Source organism: Thamnophis elegans, chromosome 5 (genome assembly GCF_009769535.1).
Source record: "Thamnophis elegans isolate rThaEle1 chromosome 5, rThaEle1.pri, whole genome shotgun sequence".
Taxonomy (NCBI): Eukaryota; Metazoa; Chordata; class Lepidosauria; order Squamata; family Colubridae; genus Thamnophis; species Thamnophis elegans.
This window is the reverse complement of record NC_045545.1, coordinates 41,235,028-41,253,980: the sequence shown is the minus strand read 5'-3', so window position 1 is coordinate 41,253,980 and position 18,953 is coordinate 41,235,028. Positions and strand designations below refer to the sequence as shown.

The window sequence follows — 18,953 nt, the reverse complement described above, 5'->3', positions numbered from 1 at the left end:
TAAAACTAAAACTAGCATTTCTGTCTATGCAGAGTACTCAGTTCTTTGAATATGGAAACACAGCACCAATTCAGCTTTTTAAAAATACATTTGGAGTTATAGTATAACAGAAAGATATTTTAAGAGAGAATAGTTTTCAATCCTATGTCCCGTGATGGCGAACCTATGGCATGTATGCCATAGGTGGCACGTGGAGCCATATCTGAGGCATGCAAGGCTTTGCCCTATGTTGCACACTGGCCAACTAATTTTCGGCCTTCCGGAGGGCGGAGGGAGGCCGTTTTGCCCTCCCAGGCTTTAGGAAAGCCCCCAGCCTGGAAAGGACAAAAAATGGAATTCAAATGTTCTGAACTTCCAGCAGGCTCGTTGGGCCCTCCCACAGGCTCCAGAGGATTTCCTGAAGCCTGGGGAGGGTGAAAAATGGCCCAATGGCCTACTGGGGGGGGGGGGGGGGTTGTGCGTGCATGCACCAGGGGGAGGCCACTGCATTATATATGTGGACATGCATGCATCCGCTATTGCGCACGCAGGTCCTTTTGGCACCCAAGCAGAAAAACGTTTGCCATCACTGCCATAGTCCAAGTTAATTCCTCCAATATAGTTTAGCTTTAGAACATGAAAGATGCTATAAAAAGAAATTTATAAATGTGTCTACATCAAGAAAATTAGCCACCACGAAGTCTAGCATGAAAAGCATTTACGGAAGAACGAACTACTACATAGTACCTAGTACTTGGCCAATATCATATTAGAATGTAGTCACAACTTGCACAGCCAGTTGTGGTGCAATAACATCATAAACCAGTATGAATATAGTTTTGTAATAACTTCAGTGCTGACTGCTTATAACATTGCTAGTTCCCTTAAAGATGATTCTTAAGAATAACCTCCACATTTCACCTACATAAAGTTTCACAGAAATGTGCCCTACATTAACCAATTTTATCCATTGGAAGCAATTCTCAAGAATATTAAAACAGACCAACTGCCATCTAATTCTTTTTACTGAGATTGGAATTTTCAAATATAAAAATTTTCAAACATAAAACAGACCTTTTATGTCAACTGTCTCACTGCAACTAGAGTTTGTTTTCACTTTAAATTTTTTTTAAGATTGCTAATGCATGTATTTCTCAAACATAACCTAACTTCAAAATAATATGCTATTTGTAAAAGAAGAGAAAAAATACTTTAAAATAGTGTTAATGTAAAACAAATAAATGATGACGTTGTATAAATAGCCATCCTTTCATCATGATCTGTTGAAAAGATATAGGTGAGATGTAATCAAAAGAAGAAAATGCCCTGATCAAACAGCCCTCTTCTCATGAATGAAGAAGCCATAGAAATCTTTTCGGTATTACGACAGTTAATCTCTTGAAAATTGGCTGATTAATACAATATTCAATCCAATATTATGCAAGGATAATTATGTACTTTAAATGTGGAAGGGGCGGGGGAGAGAACAGCATTCTGTGCCAAGCTTGGCATATAAATGTAACAAAGGATTAATGTTTTATTGCATCTTTTATAGCCCATTTGGCAACTCTATGGAAATTATTGACCCATGAAACTCATTTTTTTCCTTGACAGTCCTTATCAGTGAACTTTGCTCACCTCTGTTCGTGGAAGATAGTCTGGGTCTGCCTGGATCCTTGCAATAATCTCACAAAGGATGATCCCATATGAGAACACATCTGCCTAAGAGAGAATATGATCCCAGATTTATTTTGCAGGTATACTCTTTCCCTTCCATCGCAGGTTCCTCCCCCCAAGGTATAAAAGTTTTTCTTTGTTCCTATCACATGGATGCAGAATACAAAAGCTTAAATTACCCCCTGCACTACTTGCAAAGTTCTGAGGGCACCCAAAATTCAACCAGCTAAGAAAAAGACTGCAATACTGTTTCTTTATCATTAGAAGGAGCTATAAAACTTGAAAAATATTTATCAGTTTTTACTGATTTTTTTTTAAAGCTACAGCTTATTGGAAGACAGAATATTGTTGTTAACAAAATTATAAATTAAGGTAAAATATGGCACTGTCCCTTGATAAGTAATGTTTTGATTTACAGCTTTAAAAACTACTATTTCACAAAAGATGGATAAGGACTTATAATACTGTTCTCAATGTTAGTTAAAAAATAAAATATAAAATTTTAGATTCTCAATATAGAAAGCAAACAATTGCCCCATAGGATATTATGTTTATCACAGACAACAGAATGTTCTGAGTTATCTAACTAGAAAGACTTAAAAATAGGAAAATATAGCTTACATAAAATAAAAATGCTAGGTACACAGTACAAATTCTCTTTGCTTAAATATTCCAAGGCAACACTTAATGTTAACAGTATTTATTTCAAACATACCTACCTTTTCATTATATGGCTCATCTCGCAGCACTTCAGGCGCCATCCAGTAAGGAAACCTAACACTGGCACTTCTCACTTCAACAAATTTAGAAAGGTAATTGTTAGAAGTCCTTTCTCATAAATATATACAACCTTTTTAGTTTCAGTACATGAATGACTAACATTCCATTCCAAGCAAAGTATCTAAGACAATATTGTATTATTTCACATATTTCAAAATCCTGAAAGGTATTCTACGAGGAAGTATATTACAAAACCTACTGAAAGAAGAAAATGTTATGTGTCACAGTGAAAAGTTTAAAGCAAAGTTATACTGTGTGTGCAAATCATTTATACATGGCAATCAAATCTAAAGGTTCTTAAATCTTAAAGGTTCTTTTTAAAACTTTTAAAGTGCAAATTGCTCTTAAATACATTTATTATCTGCATCAGTGAGTTATCACAAATCTATTGTTCATACAGATAGAGAACGATTATATTCAAAAGCTAAAAAGTAAGCAATTCAGTAAGTAATCCAAAACAGTTTCAAGTCAAATGTTGAATCTTAGAAGGCAATGATCAGTGATTCACAATTATTTAGCTTAACATTATATTATTAAACTCTTAATTGGTGTTTACTCAGAAATAATGCTTACCTATAATCAGGAATTTTCTCTGCCAAGCCAAATCACCTACTATAGCAGAATATCCATTCTCATCATTTTTTATTAAACAGTTCTGAATAAAAGCAAAGAAACAATAATGAATATTAAGTAGGTATAGTAAAGCTATAATATCGCTGCAATAAAGAATTTGATTTTGATTTCACCACCTATGAACATGTCAGTATCTGTCAACCTCTTAGTCCATTCTGCCTTTTAAATGTTTAAAGTATATTGAATAATTAACAGAATTTTAAAAATGGCATGCTGCAAAGCTAAGTGCCATCCTCATCTTTTGATGAACAATTTCACATAGGCCCCATGGTATTCTTAAAAAATAAAAATGGTGAATGGGAGTAGCTAGTGCTTTGTAAATACAACAATGGTAAATAAGGGTTGAAAATAATTGGCTTTGAGAGAGCAGTAAAAACATGCCTACTATTTGACCCTTCGAAGGCCACCTTCCCGTGACAGATATTTCACCAACTGCTTATAATCAGATCTTAAAATATCTACATAGGCCGAGGACATATGGTAATCTACATAGTATGGTACTGTTCTCCACCCCACATTAAATAATTTCTGCTCCAACTGTACTGAATATTGAGCATGTTAAAAGTAAACAAGAATATCAGAATATGTTGAAAAGGCATTTTGTAATATTAACAATATTGATCATGAATAATTTAAAGAGTAATTAAAGAAGTTGGGAAAATACATTTTATTTATTTGTATCCCGTCTTTAATTATTTTTACAAGTAACTAATGGCAGTGAAGATATCTAATATTCCTTCCTCATTCTATTTTCTCCCAAAAAAATCACCCTGTAAGGAGAATTGGACAGAGAGAGAGAGGGACTGGCCCACAGTCACCCAACTGGCCTTCATGCCTAAGCTGGGACTGGACCTCATAGTCTCCTGTTTTCAAGCCATGATGCCTTAACCACAAGATCAAACTGGCATTATACTATTAAAATTTCAGCATGTTTTTCCATGCACAAAGATACAGCAGTTGATTTTATTAATTAAATTTGATTTAATATAATTAAAGAAAAGTAGTTGATTTTATTTAATATTTATCCTAATATATTCTCACTTAAATGAATTTTAGAATACATAGCTCACTTTGGATTTTTAACGGTACATAAAGCCCCCTGAAACTGCACTTATCCAATGCATTTTGAATCTTCTCAACTATTGTTATTCTCAACTATTGTTATTCCTAATAAAAAATGTATTCATTAGTTTACTTGAGGTTGAATATTTGTTCACTGCAAAATGTACATAAATCCTATGGGAATAACATTAATCATACTGCACTTGTTAAAATATGGCAAAAAATCCACACTTGAAACTACCTTTTTGTAGATAGCTTCAATGATTCAATGATAATCATCTGTTTCACTCCATTAGCACATAAGACATATAAGTAATATTTGATTTTAAATATTACAAAGGAATTCTTCAAAATACTATTTTATCAAGGTTCAATAAAGAACTATATTAGAATTTGTAAAAAATCTATTTATCATAAACAGTACAGTGATTTCTTACCTTCTTGGTTAGTTATAGGAGATATTTTGTGTTCTTTTGCTATATACCATAGGAAGTTATTTTAATATGCACAAGTACACTCATGCAATTTTATTATTGATTATGACAAGGCTGTGTTCTACAATGTACCTACCAGCAAAAAAGATGGTAAAGAAATTCCAGCACTAATTGTATAGGACAAGAATATGGGAATCTTGTATGTGAGAGAAGAGGAACATAAAGCAATAAAAAATATTCAGGCCTTTCTTCATGCAACCTAAAGTTGTTGCTTCCTTAAAATCTACATGAAAAGTCAATTCCTTGCTGCTGGGAAGGGAGGGAACAAGAGATTGCAAGACTAGCAGCGAAACTGTTACAGAATGGAATGGAACTTTGAAAATGAAAATCAGGTAATCAATCATAGCAACAGCTCAGCAGCAGCCAGCAGTACTGAAACAACCACAACATTCCCTAGTTTCATTTCCTCTGGAGTTACGGATCCTGGAATTTAGGCACATATCTGTAAGTTAGCTCAACTGAGGTACCTTGGTTCAAATTGTTGTCCTATAATGCACCAATTCACCCAGGTTCATGAGGAGAATTTTAGTAGTATATATGGTAGATATCCAAATTCTCATTTATAGTTCTGGCATATTTGCAGAATGACTAGCTTCATTTAAAAAAAAGATACATTTTAAATATGCATATTTGAAGCACAGTTTGAAAGCAACATCACTATTCATTTTTTAATAAGGTATTATGTTTTATACCAATAGATTAGCCTTAGAACATTATCAGAAGTGAGGGAGCTATAAGAACATCGCACCAATGAGTTAATTTTACATCTATTTATTCCTGGAAATATAATCTTAATTCACAATTGCAGTTTGCTTTCTTCTGATAGTAAGACAACACAGCTTTGAAAAGGGATAAAGAGAAACAAAAACAATTTCAAGAAATTTGCTGCAAAAATACAATCAGATAGAAGAATATTACCTTAGAAGTCAAATCTCTGTGGAAATTCCTTTATAATGAAGATAACTGAGTCCCGAGAGCAATATCCAATGCCAGCTTACTCGCCACTGTCCAAGACAAGTGCTGATTACTATCTAACAACTGTTCCAGGTTACCACAGTGATGTACGGTAAAGACACAAAGCTATGATTTTAAAATGTAGTTCAAGGCAATAAATACTGGTGAGAAAAGAAGGCACATTTCAACATGGAGCTAGATTTAGTGAAAAGCTCTTCTTTGTCTGAGTACACTAACACATTAATGTAACTGAATTAAAATATCCTATTATTATACCAGTACACTGTAACCAGTTCCTCCAGCCCAAGCAAAAATTATGATTCTATATTATAAAGATAAGATTAAGCACCAGAAGAAAGATACACAATAATTTTGATTCTTATTCTGCCCAATTCCTTAAAGTGATCATAAAAATCAATAATAATATAGTATCCAGGTTTTCCATAATCATAGTTATTATTTATTAGCAGAGCGTGATAAGAGTTCAAGCTTTCCTCTCCCTTATATTTGTATAATAATTCATTTTCCTCTATCTCATTTATAAATGATGAAGAACTTTACAATTTTGTAAACTGGTGAAATTCTTCTACAAGCCAGTTCAAATTTCAGGAGTGCCTAGTAATATTATCAATGATAGATCACATTTGTTATGAAGAAAAAAATCAATAATATGCAAAGAAATGAATATGAATTCTTCCTACACAGATTTATACTATATATGACATCAACCAGTATCTCAGTATAATGTACTGGCCAACAAATGGAGGAGCTGTTAATTTTTAGCTAAAATACTTAAAAATCTAAAAAAGATCAAAACATTTTATTTGTATGGAGATTGGCAGAGATCTTAGTACCTCAGCATATTTTTGCCAAAAGTATTTTATATTGTGTCACAAAGAATATGATGGCATACCATTTTTTAAACTAGGATTATAAATATATTTCTTGGCAAATAATTCTTTTTATTAAGATCATCTTACTATATTACTAACAATGCAGCACGTTTTCAGGATCATTGTTCTTTATCATGGAAATATTAAGTTATTCAAAGTGGAAAATCTTCCACCAGAAATAGATACTTTTTTAATCAATGAAACCAAATAAATTTTATTACACCAGTAGCTAATAATTTCATATTTGCAAGTGAATTTATGATTTGTAAGGCCATAAATGTATAGCTGATGTAAGAGCTGTACTAACATGGGAAATAATTTCTGTTAATATTAACTGGACAAAGTATATGAGCAGGGACGTGCAGTCCTAGAGGCAGGAGAGGCGGGGCCTCACCAGTCTCCTGAGGGAAAGGAAGAATTTTAAATAATTTTTTTTAAATAATTAAAGCCAGGGTAGTTGCTACCAGATTCAAAGCACAGTGGCTTGGTGTCTGCTCTCAGTGTTAACTATGGGAGGAGGCCAGAGAACTCGGGGCCTCTTTTGCCTAAGGAATTGTTCGCCTTTTAAAAGTTAAGGAGGAGTTAAAAACCGAAACACTTTCATATGCAAAAGAGGCACTGATTCTCCCGCCTCCTGATCGGGGAGCAGCGAATCATGCCTTATGAGCATGCTACATTGAGCACGCTTACGTTGGGCGGACCAAGAGGAGAGTTGAGAGAGTTTCCACAGCTGGAAAGGTGGATCGGACGGAGGGAGGGGGGGATTTCAAATTTATTGTAATTTAATTTGTAATTTTTTTATTGTGAGGTCTGTGTGTGTGTGTGTTTTTTCTTTCTTCACAGCGGTGGGGTCAGAGGAGGCGGGGGGGCGAGGCAGCGAAGCGCGGAGGTGGCAAGGACGTTCCTCCGCCTGTGTCCCAACAGGCCAGGTGTCTCGCGTTTATGTCCACCATAATGCGAGACGCCTGGCCTGTTGGACACAGTGGTGGCGGGGGAGGAATGGGCTGGCTGGCTGGGGAGGGGGGAGCCCTTTAAAGCCCTGCTGCCGCGTCTTCCAGCAAGACTTCCTTTCGGCTCGCGGTTTCCCTGCCTGCCTTAACCAAAGCTTGGCGCCCTGCCTAGCTTTTGCGCTCTCCGTCCCTCAGCTGTGCAGCAGCGTCGGCGATAGCTCTCAGCCTACGGCGGGCAGCGGTCACGCAGGCTGTGGAAGGAGGAGGAGGAGGGAAACCAAGAGAGGCTTTTACCACCGCCTCCCCCCCCTCCGCCACCACTGTGTCAACAGGCCAGGTTGCTGGGAGGAGAACGTTTGGGCTGCAGAGCAGAGTTTGAACTGCCGAGTGACGTGCGTTGAGCTTCATGGCCGGTGAGAGTCCCGCTCTATGGCGGACGCGGTGCCGGGGCTTTGGCGGGGCTTTCGCACTTGCCTCACCAGCCATGAAGCTCACCGCACGTCACTGTATATGAGCAACTGAGGACAATAACTATAACTGCAATTATTTTAATTACTGCACTTGAGTTCAAACTAAAGACAGAGATGAAACTAGATCCTATGTCTCAGTGAATTTTACTATCTGCCAAATAACCTAATTATGGATTTATAAATGTGTAACAGGATTAAGTTGAATGCTTGCAAACTGTTTCCTAATTCAAAAAAACTGAAAGAGTTTGACAATAGTCAATGGGTTGAAACTTCTGTGGCTGAACATCCAGTCAATGAATAGGAAACAGTTGGCCAAACTATTTATCACAGACCAGATTGGAAAAAAGCCTCTCTCTCTTTCAGGTTTCTCTGCCTGGAGTCTCTACACTTGGGATCTCCAACCTTGGAAACTTTAAGACTTGTGGACTTCAACTTTCAGAATTCCTCAGCCAGTTTACATGATCTATAAATGTAATCAGGTTGGGTTTTTTTGAAGAATTATGGCCACCTTTATATGAACTTGACCCTTGCCTTTCTTTTCTTATAAAGACAGGGGAGAACAATAAAATTATTAATGAAAGTGGTGAACATCACTTTAGCATGCAGCTTGATGTATGACACTTTTTCTAGGTTGTACTTTTTTTTTAAAATTTTGTACATTATAAAAAAAACTTCTAACTATAAACTGTTCAGGATTTTGGCAAGCCTATAAATTTTTTAAATAAACAGCCTCCAAGGCTCTGTTATGGAGTAGTATCTTGGCTCCAGATATTTCTGAGTGCAATAGATTGCCCATTTTAATCCAACTTTATATATGGTAATGGAACAGACTCATTATATGCCCTTGTGTTAATGTTACTCTGTTGGTTTTTTTTAGAAACTCTACAACTATTAATACTATTAACCCTTACATACATCTTGACAATTTATCTAAAATGGCCCTAGAAAGTATGCTATCCAGTGGTTCTAATCCTTTTGAGAAGGACATTTTTCAAGTGATTTGACAATGAGATACCTATTTAATAACGATTATTAGTTTAGGGTATTCCTCGTAGTACCCAAACCTCTGAAAGAGAGTTTGGGTACTGCTGTGACTATTTCTTCATATGGTGCCTATTTTGGTTGTCTTGGGACATTTCATAACACCAAAACTACCTTGTGGTTTCCATGAACATATTCTCAGTGTTACGGGAAATAAAAACTTAGAACAAGATGCAATTTCCTAATTACTGCAATTCCATTATTATGTCCAAACTGAGGAAAATTGAACAGTAGCTTGAACAATCATTGTTCATCTAAGCAGAATAACCTCTGCATCCAATTTGGAATATACTACTTTATATTCCTAAACTAGGAAGACTCCTATTTAAAAATAGATGTTGATGATCTGAAACCATGCTATGGAGAGTGGAAAAAGGGCATAAGTATATGTAACTCACAACTATTTAGTAACACTATTAACTATAGTTCAGAGATAGGTGAAGATTTGGCACTATTCAAGACTTTGAATAATGCAACTATATCCAGTTTCATAATAATTGGCCACTTTGTTTCAAGAACTTTGTTCCTTGTAACAGTAGCTTAATCTGATCCTCAGAGCAATAGCAGGTGGAAAAGGCAACTCCACAGAGAACATAATACATGACCTGCAGGGGAAAAAATCATCTGGAGAAGCAGAGAACACATTTATGTTTTTCACAAATACCAGATCTGTGCAGCAAGATTTTGCATCCTGCACCTCTTTGTTATTATATGGTGGTCTTATATATATTTTTAAATCTTGTATCCACAAAGTCTACAATTTATTTTACCATTCTAATTCTCCCTAATCAAAATCTTTAAATGAAAAATAACATATTATTGCCCAGATGTAAATATGGGGAAGAAATGGCAAACTGAGAATGGCTCTATTAAAAGTAGAAGGTAACAACTATGGTGGAATGAAACCCAGCAAGTAAACTGGCTCTTCAAAATATGTCTCTGGACAAGAAAAGGACTCAGGATCACCCAAACTGCTCCATACAACTTTTTTCCTCACATGGAGATTGTAAGATGCCAGTCTTTGGCTCTGGAAGATGAGGAAATGCAATTACTGCCCAAACTGAAGTCACAGCCTTTATGGACACAGAGTTGCATGCTTCCTTTTCTAATCACTTTTGGAAATTATTTATTAATTGCTTTTCAGATATTAAGATCTTCAGGATGGCAATTTTTTTATAGCACCTGATGAGTTTCCTTCAATTCTTAATGAAATAAGTTTTAAATATAAGTTTAAACTTTAAAAAGCTATTTGAAGGGATTAAAATCAGATTGTTTACGGGATAAAAGGAAGATAAAGTTGGTTTATTTATCAAGATTAAACAGATTTGTATCTCTGATACCCCTTAGTGGACTTTTGGTGACCAGGACTGTATGATGAAGCTTTAAAGATTTGCTTATAAATAAGAGATGAAATATGGAGAAAAGATCTTTTGTTGAATTTTAAGAGAAGGTAAATATATTATTAAAGTTTATATTTGTTGCGATGAAGAGGGAAGTCATTTATTAAATATTTTTTCTAATTATATTTTAATTTTTTCCATTTTTTATACTTTTTTCTTTTTATTCTTTTAGTTGTAGTGTGTATTAGCTTTTAGCTTTTAATTGAAAACTTCACTAAAATTACTGCAAAAACAAAAAAAGACTGAAAGCCAAGAACACTTATTTCTGGGTCAGTAGAAATGGCTACTAAGAATACTACTTAGCACTACCAAATATTTGTCCTTTTATTTTCTTTAATTATTTATTATGTAGTTTGTCAAACATGTAAAAAAATAACAGGTATAAGTATAAACATAAATATAAACACACTAAATGGGTAAAATAAATGGAGACAGTAGGACAGGGATGCTAGGCACGCCGTGTGCTTATGCATGCCCCTTATAGACCTCTTAGTAATGGGGTGAGGTCAACAGTAGACAGTCAGGTTAAAATTCTGGGGTTTGGGGATGTAACAATAGAGTCAGGTAGTGCATTCCAGGCATTGACCACGCTTCCATAATATTTTGAGAGATCTATGTAGATCTGGATGCAGGATCTGGACCAATGGAAAATATTTCTGGAATAAAGAAAGATCTCCAGATCATTCATATATCCTTCACACAGCTACTTTCATGAGTAAACCATAGAAAAAGATATTTTATGTTTGGCTAGTGGAGTAGTTGAAAGTTGAGGGATTCTATTTGCGCTGGCAGCTGTTTTGGAGTCAAAGTTCTACCAATTCTCATTTATTAATTACTTTAAAACTTTTTACAAAACTACTTTTTAAATATTAAGAACCTTTTAGATTTTTAGCTTGTGAGATTTTTCCTTCAACCTTTTGCGAACAAAATTTTAAATATGATTTTAAAGTTTTATAAAAAATTGAACAGGGTTAACAGCAAAAGGGGAATTGAGCATTGCTTTTGAAAAAGTTATGTATGGATGAATGGCCCAGATGGATTTATTATAAATGGATTAAGTCAATATAAGAATTTTTCCCATGGGAAGAAGTTATGTTTTTCTATTGGCATATAAACAAGATGCAAATTTGAAAATTGATCACTAGAGGGTGCAAGAAAGCAAACAAAGCAATGAATGCATGGAGAAATGGGATCAAATGACTTGCCATGTTGATAAATTTATTGACAAAATAGATGATGGTATGGAAGAAAAATAAATATTGTACTGGGCAAGGAGACAAAGATATTGTACTGAACCAAAAAAAAGATTTAACATTGGATATAAAAATGTCAGATTACATAGAACAAGATGATTTAACCCCAACAAGCATGGAAATTTAGAGCCATAGACTCTGACCTAGATCCGAGATTCTTCAGAATTTCTAAATTTGGGGAACGGTATCAACTAGTAAAATCTCAAAGGCAGACAGCACAAAATATGAGTAAGGGGTTTCTTGGGAATAATGTCCTACAAGGAACCCCCATTTGAATATAATTCTGTAGTCTGAATTATGCATTATCAGTTAGGGCTTGGAGACAAAAGCTAGAAAGTCTTTTATATAGTCTTTGGTTACAAAATCAGCCAATATCTTACATATACCAGTGACTTCCTAGCCCAAATCTTACACTGGACTTCTGGATTGGCTTTTTGGACTCTGACTCAGTTTGTACTCTGACTTTTGCACAATATCGGTCTGAAACTTTGAGTAGGTGCTTGATTGACTCTTGAGCTGTCTTTACAGTATATTTTCTGCCCAACCCTTTGATTACATGTTATCTTTGAGAATCTTTAAGCCCATCCAACTATATCTGCCCCAATTTTACTGAGCTCACTGCCAAAGACAGGAGGAAAAATGAATAATTGGGAGAGCCATGGTTTGTATCTTTACCTACTCATATGGTCGCAACATATTAATTTGGATGTTAGCATTTAAGATATGTATTATATATATTTCCTATAATAGGTAGTGGTTTAGAAAATTTATTCTTGGTTCCAAAATCAAGTCTACATAATTCACATATTCATGCTTAGACTATGAAAACCTAAGGGGAAAAACCCCCCATACATAGCAAGATCTTTATTAAACTAAGCCATGATAGTATATTTTCTTGTTAGAGGGGTGTTAGTCCCTGTTGCTTAATGAAACAGTAATAAAAACATTTATATTTTACTGTTCTATTGTTTATTGCTTAAACAGTTGCAGTACACTGGCTTAATCAGTTTATTTTAGGAAAAAAACATGGTATTAAAATTAAAACTCCAAAAGGCAATTTTGGTTGAAATGCATTAGGCTTATAGCTATTTTGTTATCCTTTTAGGATTGAGGCAGCTTATAAACTGTTTGATGGGACACTATTTTTTGTGATATGTTGGAATGTTCTAGTAGACTTTCATACACAGAATTATGAGTACCCATTTTAATTGTTAGATCTTTGAGCACTCATACATTCTTATGAGATATTCTTATGTATTAAACCATCAAGCATCAGCCATCCTTGACAGCGGTTAACTATAAAAATTTACAGTTAGAAATGGTAGAACCTCTTAGAGAACTATTTAATAAAATTCAAACGGAAGGTAAAGTGCCCCCATCTTGGAAGACAGCGTTTATATCTTTGATACCCAAAGAAGATCAAGATACTACCCAACCAAAAAATTATAGACCTATCTCATTACTTAATGTAGATTATAAAATTTTTACTAAAATACTAGCAAATAGGTTAATGGTGGTTATTCAACAATTGATACATACCCGACCAAACAGGTTTTATACAGGAGAGACAGATGAAGAGTAATGTTAGACTAATTATTAATGCATTAGAATATTGGGAAAGAACAACCAAATTCCTGCTGCGTTCATATTTCTGGATGCTGAGAAGGCCTTTGATCGAGTTAACTGGCAATTTCTGTTGAAGATATTGCAAAAAAATGCAGATAGGAGATAGCTTTTACAGTCAATCAAAGCAATATACCAACAGCAAACAGCTCAAATCATTGTCAACGGAAGTTTAACAGACCCTTTTCAAATCGGAAAAGGTACAAGACAGGGCTGTCCTTTGTCCCCACTATTGTTCATTATAACTTTGGAAGTATTGTTGAATAAAATATGGGGCTTGGATGGTCTAAAAGGGATCAAGATTAGGCAGCAAGAATACAGAGTCCGCGCTTTTGCGGATGATTGGTCATAATATTGGAACAACCGCAGGAATCTAGTATGGTTTTAATGAATACGACTAATCAATATGGTCAAGTGTCTGGTTTTAAAATAAATTTAGGAAAAACCAAAATATTAGCTATAAATATGAATACTAAACAAAAGGAAGAAATAGGAGGGATGCTAGGATGTGAGGTAGTCAAAAAAGTCAAATATCTTGGGGTTAATATTTTAGCCTCAAACGGGAAATTATATAAGCACAATTATGAACCACTTTGGCGGAGTATACAGACAGAGATGAAAAAATGGGAGAAATTGCACTTATCCTTGCTGGGTAGGATAGCGGCAGTGAAATGAACATCTTACCAAAATTTTTATTTCTTTTTCAAATGTTACCTATACTTAAAAAAGATGTGAATCTTTTAGAATGGCAGAAGGGTATCAACAAATTTGTATGGGCAGGAAAGAAGCCGAGGGTAAAGATGAAAATAATGCAAGATGTACGCGAGAGAGGAGGCTTGAAATTACCTAACCTAAAATTATATTATGATGCAGTGGTGCTATCCGCAATTAGTGATTGGACCCATTTAACCAACGATAGAATACTGAATATCGAGGGACACGATCTGGTATATGGTTGGCATGCTTACTTGTTATTCAACAAAAAATTGGATAAGAATTTTAAAAGTCATATCTTAAGAAATGCTTTACTGCGGGTTTGGAAAAAATATCAATATAAACTAAATGACAAGTTACCCATGTGGGCAATTCCTAGATATGCAATTGAAAATATGAATATAACACAAAACAGGATAGAACCACCTACAGACAACTTCTCACTTTGGAAAGGGGGGGCTCTACAACTAAAATCTTTAGAGGTATTGAAAGAGGAGAAGGTAGTTCAAACATGGTTCCAGTATGGCCAATTACAGGCCAGATGGAAATAGACCAAAAAACTGGTTTTATCCAAGTTGAGGATAATTTGTTTAAACAAATAAGAGATCAAAGTTTAAGCATATAAAGAGGATATATAATGTACTATACAGATGGATTCGGAAACAGAACTAGTTAAGATTGTATGATAAAGTGGGCTCAAAATATTGAAGAACCAATAATGTTGGACACATGGGAAAGAATATGGGTAAGAAATGTGAAATTCACACAAGCACAAAACCTGAGAGAAAATTTTTATAAGATGTTTTATAGATGGCATTTAGATCCTAAAAGCTGGCTTCTATGTACCCGAATGTACAGCCTAAATGTTGGAGATGTGGTTCTCTCGATGCTACATATTTTCATATATGGTGGACTTGTCAAAAGGTTAAGGCATTTTGGATAAAAATGTGGTGGATTATGCAAAATATTTTTAAAAGAAGGATAAAGTTTACTCCTCAGTTATTTTTACTAGGTATATGTACTGAATTTACAGCGGTAGAGACTAATTTGGTTTTGCACTTAATAATGGCAGCAAGACTGTTGGTGGCACAATACTGGAAGAAGGAAGACTTGCCTACAACTCAAGAATGGACATTGAAAGTTACAAACCTAGCCGAGATGGCTAAAATATCGGCATATCTTAAAGACCATTCAAATGAGAGATATAAACAAGACTGGAAAAAATGGATTGACTATATACAAAACAAATATGGGACTAAGAAATTACAGATAGCCTATGCTTAAGATTAGGAATAATCTAAACTGCTTAAAGTTAGTGCAACAGGAAGAAGCTGAGTTTAATGCAGAGATGTTATTAACTTCTTTTTTTTTTAATTTCCTTTGTCTTAATATATTTTAGACTGTATTTGTTAAAAACCTATACCGTGTACGAGCTCTGGGAAGTCGGGGGGGGGGAGGGAGGTGGGGTGTTAGGGGGGAGGGGGAGGGGGAGGGGGGATATATAGTATGTGTTAGATTTTAAAGTAACGTGACTGCACTTGTATACTGTGGCTCTTTAATTTCACTGTAAAAATAGGACAAGCTGAATATATTAATAGATAGTAGAAATACACCGAAGGGAGGAGTAGAGGGATAGAAGAAAGAGGGCAGAGAGGGTGGGAGAGAGGATGGAGGGAGGGTGAGAAGGAAGGGAGGGAGTGTACTGGGAGAGAGGAGTGGTAGAGGGGGAGGGGAAGTAGGTAGAGGGGAATGTTGGAGGGAAGATGGAAAGTTGGAGGGGGCGAAAGAAAGGGTGTATGGAGGTACATTGGGTTTCTATTTTTGGGGGTATTGTTGACAAGAGGAATGGCTGTGTTTATTGTTTAATGTTATATGGCCCCGGTTATGCACAGTATATATGTGACTGTACGAAATGAAAATGGAAATAAAAACACATTTACAAAAAAAAAAAAAAAGTAAAGCATCAGCCATCTAATTCATGCTAAAAAAATGGACAGCGTCCTATTGAAATTGACATTTGAGTGTTTTGAGAGCATCCAAAGATAGCATACCCCCAATACTAATCATGTGACAGCCTATATTACCAGAACTCTAAGAGATGTGCAAACGTCTAAGATAATAATGGTGGTAAATAATATGGGTGGATTCACTCTATAGGCTGACATACTCATAAGTAATAAAACACAGTGAACGTTTCAAAGTTGCAGAATAGAGAATATAAAGTTTTCAAAACAGTACTGTCTGAGGCTTGGAGACTTCTTCCTTTTAGAATAAACCTTAAATGCTTACATAGAAGAAAATTAGATTGCAGTTGAAACACATATGTATTTATTTATTTGTATATGTTTATTTTTAATTTCAATATTTGAGGCCATCTATTTATTTATATATGGGTGGCTAAAATACCAAATATGCCACATTATTTTAAATAAAGTACACAAATTCAAACATTAGGCAGCTTAAAGACTATTTTTTTTTAGGAAAAAAATTACTGTTGTTCACCACATTACTGAAAGAAGATAAAATCTTTTGAGCAATCAGGGGAGAATCTGAATAGACTATGACTCAGTTAAGAAGTATTAGCATCAGAACTGACAACCAAGATTCTTGTGATGCTTTTCATATAATTATCGTCAACTTGCTGCTTACTTCATTACATACGATACTTAGTACTCATTACCAAATTATGATTCACAAATCCACTTCAATCCAAGTTCTCAAACTGTGGCTTGAAGTAGATTAGCGAAAACTAGAAATTGAGGAAAAACTCCATGTACATGCAGCAAGGAAAGAAATAGCTTGTTGGGATGTTCTTCCACATATTATAATTTAATATTACATTTGAAATGACTCATAATGGAGGTAAGCTACAAAACAGCTTGCTCCACAAATGAACTCTGGCATACTGCAACCCATTTGATCTGCAAATAATTTCAACACTACCGTACATATTTTGCCTCCTGCAATCCTCATCAACTGCGATTCACACTTCCCTATTTTCTGTGACAATGCAGTTCATGAACAAAACTTTCATCCAATCACTTCTCAGCCTAAATTATCCAATAGCTGAATGCAAAAAAAACACCATCAATGTGTTAAAGCCCTATTCCCTTTCACAATGAAAGCAACCTTTGGTCACCATTTTGTTTTATATGCATGACATTTATGGAGTTACCAATTCCTTCCCCTAACAGGCATATCTTTTTCTGTATCTGCATGGTGCCTTATTAAACATTCACCCACAGAGGCTGCAATAACAGGTATTGTGTAGAGGTGTTGTGGAGGCACCAGGCAGTCACGGGACTCTTTCAAGGGAAGAATTCATTGTGAACCAATTAACAAGCTCACTAAAAAGCTAGAAAAGCTTCTCTGCTACTTCTGCCAAATCAGCTTTGTTGTTGGAGTGTATTTCACATAGCAGAGAGTTTTATGCTGGCAAAGCAGCATTCCTGGGCTTTTCCATGACTAGGGATGATCAAAATAGAGTAGGGAGACAGGGGATGCAGGAAGCATTCTATCCAATAAGAAACTACATGGATGATCCCAAACTGTATCCATCTGTGTGCACCTTGCATCTTTACAGAGGCAAGGGACAAGAATGACAGGCCACTCACAGATTGTAGGCATTACATCATCCTGCAAAAAAATGGAACACATAGCCCACATATTTAATTTTGCAGATGTAGTTATTTAAATTTCCCTAAAATTCTCATTATAGGGGAAACAATCTTTGATGACTAACATCTTCACAGCTTTTAAAAAGAAGCAGGAAACAGTGCCACCATGGCTACTCCCTCTTTGCAACAATTTATAGCATGAATTGCAGGTTCTTGCTTTTGCAATGATTACTGCCAGACTAATCTATAGGATGTAGTGTACAGTTCAGATAACTTTGAAGCTCTTGCTAAATATGAAACCATTTCTTGAGGTTAGGTAGGATATGCCTTTTGCTACTTTGTGAAGCAATTAAATCAAACTTATTCAGTACATAATTTTAGTGGAATGTTTCAGGTATAAATACAAGTTACTCAATAATTCCTCTAAATGCAATAAAACAATTTATATTGGAAAATTAAATTAGGTCGAGAAGCTATTCAGTCAGATTCACTGAATGAACATAGCTAATATCTTCTGGAAGAAATAGTTTCAAACTTTCAGTTCATAATATAGCACAAAAGTCCATTTCTAAAACAAATCTAAAATGTCCACTGATTTAAAAAAGCTCATTGATTCATTTAAATTAGTTGCTGGGCTGGCCTATTGTACTTTGGACATGTTAAGAATATGAAATGGCCAAAAGTACTATAGAGGATTTTAAAGGCAGAACTTTTTTTTAAATGACATTCAGGATAGCTTTCATTGAGAAAATAAGATACTACTTATCACTCCCTCTATTTCTTAATTGTTCATGTCTAATCTATTTTCCATTTCCCACCTCCCCACAACTTTTCACCCTCAGTGCCTGAGGAGAGAAGATCTTTATCATTTAAAGCTCTGTGATGGCCTTCCCCAGGAATCAGAGCTAGTTTATTGTGAGAAAAAATGACAGACATTTCAACAGTGCTTTGTAAAAATTATTTCATTTAGGTTTTTTCTTAAATAAAGCACCCACATATACATTCAACAGATAAATCTTGAATAAGAAAAAGACCATCACATTTCGGTAATAAATAGCTTCTATTTGTGTAGTACAAGTGGTAAACTCTGTTCAATTTTTTTCAAAAAGCCATGTCAGTTACTAAAAATAATTTCATGAAATATGCATTAAGATCTCAAGAGACTTCACCACTAAAGTATCTGAATCATTTGAAGACAGGATCCAAGCCAAAAATAATATGAAAGTTTTTTTAAACTACAGCATGACTTCATTTCAAACAAAAATGCTTTCATGCAACAATCAATATTTCATTTAATAGTGGTGAACATGGTCCAGATTTTTCCCTGATCCAGAGCAAACAAAGCAGTATGTATTTGCCACCAAATCACTTGATTCTGAAAGGAGTGCGAGTGTGCTCACATTTGCGAACCAG

At 35.1% G+C, this 18,953-nt stretch overlaps 1 protein-coding gene across 1 annotated transcript in view; it reads right to left on the bottom strand.

Annotated features, from left to right (window-relative positions):
* Window positions 1-18,953, bottom strand: part of TESK2 (testis associated actin remodelling kinase 2) — a 58,656-nt gene that overhangs the window by 10,375 nt on the left and 29,328 nt on the right. Inside the window, 5 exon segments of the mRNA XM_032218443.1 lie at window positions 1,618-1,701; window positions 2,376-2,445; window positions 3,010-3,043; window positions 3,046-3,091; window positions 5,544-5,705. Coding sequence (XP_032074334.1) covers window positions 1,618-1,701; window positions 2,376-2,445; window positions 3,010-3,043; window positions 3,046-3,091; window positions 5,544-5,705 — 396 coding nt within the window.